General features: G+C 50.7%; 1 protein-coding gene across 1 annotated transcript; it reads left to right on the top strand.

Annotated features, from left to right (window-relative positions):
• Positions 1-890: 890 nt before the first annotated feature.
• Positions 891-1,992, top strand: LOC121872505 (vegetative cell wall protein gp1-like). The gene is made up of 2 exons (XM_042375292.1): positions 891-903; positions 1,316-1,992. Exons 1-2 carry the CDS (start codon positions 891-893, stop codon positions 1,990-1,992), a joined length of 690 nt encoding a protein of 229 aa, XP_042231226.1.
• The last annotated feature ends 5,678 nt before the right edge of the window (positions 1,993-7,670 follow it).

Genomic DNA, 7,670 nt, shown 5'->3' with positions numbered 1-7,670 from the left:
AAGCAAGTGAGTGTTTTTATATTTGTTGTTGTTTTTGTTGTTATTATATTTCAACGGTTATGGTTCTGTAATTGTGTTTGGCTGGTGATTTATGTGGAGAAAATTATAATAAAATAAATTATTATTCGGGTTAGAGATGGAGGGAGGAGGGAGGGAGAGAGGGAGGAGGAGAAGAGAGGGAAGAAGTGGGGAAGAAGCGAGGGAAGGAGAGGGAGAAGAAAGGAGAGAAAGAAGGAGTTAAGGAGAGAGAAAGGGGAGTTAAGGAGAGAAAGGGGGGGGGGGGAGAGGGAGAAGGAGGTTAAGGAGAGAGAAAGGAGGAGTTAAGGAGAGAAAGGAGGAGTTAAGGAAGAGAAAGGAGGAGTTAGGAGAGAAAGGAGGAGTTAGGAGAGAGAAAGGTGGAGTTAAGGAGAGAGAAAGGAGGAGTTAAGGAGAGAGAAAGGAGGAGTTAAGGAGAGAGAAAGGAGGAGTTAGGAGAGAGAAAGGAGGTGGGGGGTGAGAGGGAGGGAGGAGGTAGTGGGCAGAGCCAATGAGGTGATATAGAAGACTAAATCAGTAGACCTCAACCTCCTCTGGCTTGTGAGAGTCATTGTGAAACCCCTCTGACTCGTGCCTTCTGAAGAGGTGACGAGGCTGACGGCAATATTTAGCTGTTAAAAGAGTTATTTTGGGGACTGGAGGCTGACGTGTGTGTGTGTGTGTGTGTGTGTGTGTGTGTGTGTGTGTGTGTAAAAGAGATGCACTATTAATGTCTCAGTACACACACAGACTAATAGGAAAATACCAACCACCTTCCCCCATCACCTCCCCTCCCCCCCTCCTCCTACCCTCCCCTGAGCCAGAGAGAAAAATATCATACATTGGTTCCCGTAGAGACATGACTCATAAAGAACATGGCCCACAAGGGTGAGTTACAACCAGACGATTCATCATTCTGGATATTTTTCTCTCTCTCTCTCTCTCTCTCTCTCTCTCTCTTCTAAATTGTGGCAGCGGAGAGTTCTGAGATGAAAGTGAAATATATTTTTTTTTTCGGGGAGTGGGGAGGGGAGTGAGAGGAGGTGGAGGTAAAAATCCTAAGAAATTATTTCCTTTCATTCTAATGGACGGAAGAAAAGTCATTTTTATTTATATTTTTCATTATTATTATTATTATTTTAATTTTGGTTTTAGTCACATGAGGCATTAAATGTTTCACTGGGGAGGGAGGAGGAGGGAGGGAGGGAGTGGGGTACATAAACAAGATATAGAGTGGTTTAAGGCGAGTAAATGCGATTAAGACCTTATAATATCTCCACTCTTAGTCCATTTTGTTTAGGTTCAACCCCACACCTCCCCACCCTCCGACAGCCTAACTCCTTGAACATTCCTCCCCCACCCAGGACAACCCCGAACAGCCCTACCCCGGACAGCCCCGGACAGCCCCGGACAGCCCCTACCCCGGACAGCTACCCCCGGACAGCCCCTACCCCGGACAGCCCTACCCGGGCAGCCTACTTCCCCGGACACCCCCGACCCCTAGGACAGCCCCTACCCCGGACACCCCCTACCCCGGACAGCCCCTACCCCGGACAGCCCCTACAGCCCCTACCCGGACAGCCCTACGGACAGCCCCTACGGACAGCCCCTACGGACAGCCCCTACCCGGACAGCCTACCCCGGACAGCCCCTACGGACAGCCTACCCCGGACAGCCTACCCGGACAGCCCCTACCCCGGACCTTCCCGGACAGCCCCACCCGGACAGCCCCTACCCGAACAGCCCCTACCCGAACAGCCCCTACCCCGAACAGCCTCTACCCCGAACAGCCCCTACCCGACAGCCCTACCCGAACAGCCCCTACCCCGAACAGCCCTACCCCGGACAGCCCCTACCCCGGACAGCCCCTACGGACAGCCCCTACCCCGGACAGACCCACCCCGGACAGACCCACGGACAGACCACCCGGACAGACCCACCCCGGACAGCTGCTCCGCCAGACAGCCCCCACCATAACAAATATCCCTCCAGGGCAAATTCATGGTAATGGAAGAAGTTTGCCTCATGGGAGCGTTACCATAATAATCTCGGGCTAGTTTTTGGGTAGCGAGGTTAGAAGTTAGGTGGAAATTGCCATTTTATGAGGAATTGTGTAATTAGTACGGGTGTGGGACAGCTGGGTGGTAGGTGGGTGTGTAGGTGGAGTGATGGGTGGGTTGGTGGGCGAATGGATGAGTGGATGGGTAGGTGGTGGAGTGGGCTGTGGGTGGAAGAGTGGGATAACTGGATGGTGGATTGAGGGTGGGTGGATGGATAGTGAACCAGTATTGGGTGTTGACCGTGTTGGAGAGAGAGAGAGAGGTGTAGACTGTGATGGCGGTGGATGCTGCGGTGGCAGTGGCTGCGGTGGCGGTGGAGGCTGCGGTGGCGGTGGAGGCTGCGGTGGAGGCAGTGGTGGCGGCGGTGGAGGCTGTAGTGGTGGCAGCGGGTGGAGGCTGTAGTGGTGGCGGCGGTGGAGGCTGTAGTGGTGGCGGCGGTGGGAGGCTGTAGTGGTGGCGGCGGTGGAGGTTGTAGTGGTGGCGGCGGTGGAGGCTGTAGTGGTGGCGGTGGAGGTTGTAGTGGTGGCGGCGGTGGGCTGTAGTGGTGGCGGCGGTGGAGGCTGTAGTGGTGGCGGCGGTGGAGGCTGTAGTGGTGGCGGCGGTGGGGCTGTAGTGGTGGTGGCGGCGGTGGAGGCTGTAGTGGTGGCGGCGGTGGAGGCTGTGGTGGTGGCGGCGGTGGAGGCTGTAGTGGTGGCGGCGGTGGAGGCTGTAGTGGTGGCGGCGGTGGAGGTTGTAGTGGTGGCGGCGGTGGGAGGCTGTAGTGGTGGCGGCGGTGGAGGCTGTAGTGGTGGCGGCGGTGGAGGCTGTAGTGGTGGCGGCGGTGGAGGCTGTAGTGGTGGCGGCGGTGGAGGCTGTAGTGGTGGCGGCGGTGGAGGCTGTAGTGGTGGCGGCGGTGGAGGCTGTAGTGGTGGCGGCGGTGGAGGCTGTAGTGGTGGCGGCGGTGGAGGCTGTGGTGGCGGCGGTGGAGGCTGTAGTGGTGGCGGCGGTGGAGGCTGTGGTGGTGGCGGCGGTGGAGGCTGTAGTGGTGGCGGCGGTGGAGGCTGTAGTGGTGGCGGCGGTGGAGGCTGTAGTGGTGGCGGCGGTGGAGGCTGTAGTGGTGGCGGCGGTGGAGGCTGTAGTGGTGGCAGCGGTGGAGGTGTAGTGGTGGCGGCGGTGGAACTGTAGTGGTGGCAGCGGTGGAGACTGTAGTGGTGGCAGCGGTGGAGACTGTAGTGGTGGCGGCGGTGGAGGCTGTAGTGGTGGCGGCGGTGGAGGCTGTAGTGGTGGCGGCGGTGGAGACTGTAGTGTGGTGGCGGCGGTGGAGGCTGTAGTGGTGGCGGCGGTGGAGGCTGTAGTGGTGGCGGCAGTGGAGGCTGTAGTGGTGGCGGTGGAGGCTGTAGTGTGGCGGCGGTGGGCTGTAGTGGTGGCGGCGGTGGAGGCTGGCCACAGGCGCCCTGGAACAAGCTAACACGAGTTATATCGGCAATTTAATCTCAGCATACGACCATCGTCCCCAGTAGTGTTGTTATGTTAATGAGGGCGTGTAATAGGTCTTTACCGTGAAGGATGGTCGTCCTTCCTTCCTTCTCTTTCCTTCTTTAGTCCTTCTATTCTGCCCCCTTCCTTCCTTCCTTCCTTCTTCCCTTCCCCAGTAGTAGTGTCTGTCCCCTCTCTCCCCACTTTCCTTCCCCCCCATCTTTTTCACTCCTTTTACCTCACCTCACTCCCTCCTTCCTCCTCCTTCCCTACCCCCTTAGCCCCTTTAACCCACTTTAAACCCCCCATCGTTACAAAGCTCTAAACACACCTGGATGGTACCTCCCTCTATTACTGCTGCCTTTGTTAATTAGTTGTTGAATTAATTTACTAATATAATCAGAGAAGTAGATTATACCAAATATACTGTAGAGGCACGAAGGAATATTTTAATGGGGGGGGGGGCAGATTATTTTATGAAGGGAAATTTTAAGGAACTCAGATTTTCAGGACAGAAGGACAAGAAAAGTTATATATGGTTTTCATAATGAGGGTCAGGAAAGGTTAGGTTAGGTTAGGTTAGGTTAGGTCAGGTCAGGTCAGGTCAGGTGAGAGTAAATCTTAACTTATGGCATATGTCCTTTATCCTCCTCTCCTTAATCATCACCTTTATCCACTCCTCCTTAATCATCACCTTTATCCACCGCTCCTCTTCTCTTTAATCATCACCTTTATCCACCTCTCCTCTCCTCCTTAATCATCACCTTTATCCACCTCTCCTCTTCTCCTTAATCATCACCTTTATCCACCTCTCCTCTTCTCCTTAATCATCACCTTTATCCACCTCTCCTCTCCTCCTAATCATCTTTATCCATTTCTCCTCCTTAATCATCACCTTTATCCACCTCTCCTCTTCTCCTTAATGATCACCTTTATCCACCTCTCCTCTTCTCCTTAATCATCACCTTTATCCACCTCCCCTCTCCTCCTTAATCATCACCTTTATCCACCTCTCCTCTTCTCCTTAATCATCACCTTTATCCACCTCTCCTCTTCTCCTTAATCATCACCTTTATCCACCTCTCCTCTTCTCCTTAATCATCACCTTTGTCTCATTCATCACTAACATCTCCTTAAGTTATTGCTTTTATCTCTTGTCTCCAGAATTATTACCGTTATGTCTCTCACTTATCACAACAGAATGAGAACAATAAAGAAAAAACGGAATAAACGGTGCAAGAGGGGAAGGTGGATAATGTTTCTTGAGCTCTCTTGTGTAAGTAATGTGTGAGAGACAACGATAATAACTCAGGAGGAGGAAGAAGAAGACACAAGGAGAATAAATACGGAGATGAGGAATACCAATAGAAGACATGTTTAGAATAAGCAGCATAAATTAGTTGTTTTATAAGTGACAAGCGGGAGGGAGAACGGCGATAACTCAGGAGGAGGAGGAGGAGAGAGAGAGAGAGAGAGAGAGAGAGAGAGAGAGAGAGAGAGAGAGAGAGAGAGAGAGAGAGGATGGTTTGTTGTGGTAGTGTTCCTCAGGGGACGGACAAGAAGAGCCCAGGTCAGGGGTCATAACCCAGCCTAAGACAGAATCACCCACCCACCGGCCCCACCCCACCCCACCCCGTCCCGCCGCGCAATGCCACACGACCGTCGTAAACCAGGTCATATCAAAGCCAAAAACACATTAGAGACATCAAATTCTCATCATAAAGGCCATTCCTCGCCGACCCCACCAAATATAATGACTGAACCACCGTACACACACACACAGACAGACAGACAGACAGACAGACAGACAGACAGACAGACACACACAGACACATACAGACATCCCTCGCTTACTTCAAAAAAAAGAAGCGTAATTCGATATGGAGTTTAGGAGTCCTTGGAGAGTCACTTGGGAGAGTTTCATCGTTCAGTAGATTCAGTACAGTCATCTGGAAGCATAAGTTTAGATTTTGTGAGTGATTCGATACTCTGAAGTAGAGTCGCTTAGTAGTTTAGTAAAGAGAGGATATTGTTATTTACTCTTGATAGTTGGAAGGAGTGGGTGTGTGTGTGTGGGTGCTGGGTGTAGAGGGTGGAGTGAGGGATAAATAGGGGGAGGGTGGAGTGGGGGATAAATAGGAGTAGAGGGATGGAGTGGGGGATAAATAGGGAGTAGAGGGATGGAGTGGGGGATAAATAGGGAGTAGGGGATGGAGTGGGGGATAAATAGGGAGTAGAGGGATGGAGTGGGGGATAAATAGGGAGTAGAGGGATGGAGTGGGGGATAAATAGGGAGTAGAGGATGGAGTGGGATAATAGGGGTGGGATGGAGTGGGGATAAATAGGATTAGAGGATGGGTGGGGATAAATAGGGAGTAGAGGGATGGAGTGGGGGATAAATAGGGAGTAGAGGGATGGGTGGGGATATACAAAGATGTGGCAATACAGAGAGGGTGTGAACATACAGGGATGATTGGTCGTAGTTATACAGGTAATGCGGATACGACTATACAGGGAGATGGTAATGAGTTTACAGGTAAGGTAGGTAACAGGTGTGTGTGTATTGAGAGAGAACTTAATCGTAGGCATACAGGTAGTGATATAGGAATACAGGTAGGCATACAAGTAGGACTATAGGCATACAAGTAGGACTATAGGCATACAGGTAGAAAGGAATGGGAAGAAGAGGGAACAGATGAAGAGGAGGGGGGAGACATGAAAGAAAACGGAAGAGTTAGTAGGGGGCACTAAAGAATTACTGCTCTATCCACGGTTTTATGGTACCACTCCGACGTGACATTCGCTGCAATCACGACAACTCACTATATATTCAGACAGACAGAGGGACAGACAGACAGGCAGACAGACAGGAAGAGCAAGAGTGTGTGTATATGAGGATGGATGCGTATGGGTGAGTAAATATGAGTTTGTGAGTGAGTGAGAAGCTGTGAGAGAGAGAGAGAGAGAGAGAGAGAGTAGGTAAGGTAAGTACAGGGTGAGAGAGTGAGGAGATTAGAGAGTGAGTGATAGAGAAGAAATAAGAGAACAATGAGAAGGAAGTGTAGAGAGAGAGAGAGAGAGAGAGAGACCCCATTCGCTGCTACTTGCTCTTTTCCCTCCATCTCCTCATATTCCCCTCTACCTCCACCTAACCCCTTTCTACCCCCCCATCAAACCTCTTACTTCTCCCCTCTTACCTTCCCTTTCTCTCCCTTCCCTTTCTCCCTCCATTCCCTGCTCCCACATGCAATAGGTCTGTCGGAACGAATTTAACCCAAAATTTGTTCATCACTCTTTGCTCTGACGCCCAGCACCTGACACACACACACACACACACACACACACACACACACACACACACACACACACACACACACACACACACACACACACAATACACACACAGAACCATCAAAGAGACTTAAAGAGAGAAGCTAATTTCCTGGGCGTAACATAACCTACAGAAGATAACGGGTTAATTAACTATTAGCAGAGGTGACCGGGGTGTAAGGGGAGGAGCCCGACTCAGACTCCAGAACCTGAGACCTAGTTTGAACTCCCACCCCCCTCACCACCTCCTTCCACCACTGCCGATGCTGGGGTGTAGGTGGGGGTGTAATAGCTAGGTCTGGGGGATGTCTTAAGTAGGTAAAGGATAGTTAAGATGAGATGGTAACATGATTGGATAATAATCTCGAGGATGAAATAATCACATAACCTAATCACATAACCTAATCACATAGCCTAATCACATAGCCTAATCACATAGCCTGTCTTGTATAGTGATAGGTCTCGTATAGGCTAATCATATGAACTGATCACATAGGATTAGCCATTCGTATATTTATTAGTTTAATAATAATATCCAGAATGAGCTAATTACGCGTCCTGATCACATGCTAATCATATGAACTAATTACAGACTCGCCTAGTTAGGTTCAGGTTAGGGATGAGCTTATCACTTGGAGAAAAATCATCACCCAAACGTGAAAGACATCCACCAATCAGGGCAGGAGAGATGCACATTGGATTAACTTTAAACCCTCAAAAAATTATCTGATAAATTACACAAAAACTTCAATTTATTTTTATACATAATCCAAGATAATTACGTAGAGTACACGCTCCTGTATGGTCCCT

Source organism: Homarus americanus, unplaced genomic scaffold (genome assembly GCF_018991925.1).
Source record: "Homarus americanus isolate GMGI-L3 unplaced genomic scaffold, GMGI_Hamer_2.0 scaffold44448, whole genome shotgun sequence".
NCBI lineage: Eukaryota > Metazoa > Arthropoda > Malacostraca > Decapoda > Nephropidae > Homarus > Homarus americanus.
The sequence above is the reverse complement of the archived record's forward strand: the minus strand, read 5'-3'. Positions and strand labels throughout refer to the sequence as shown.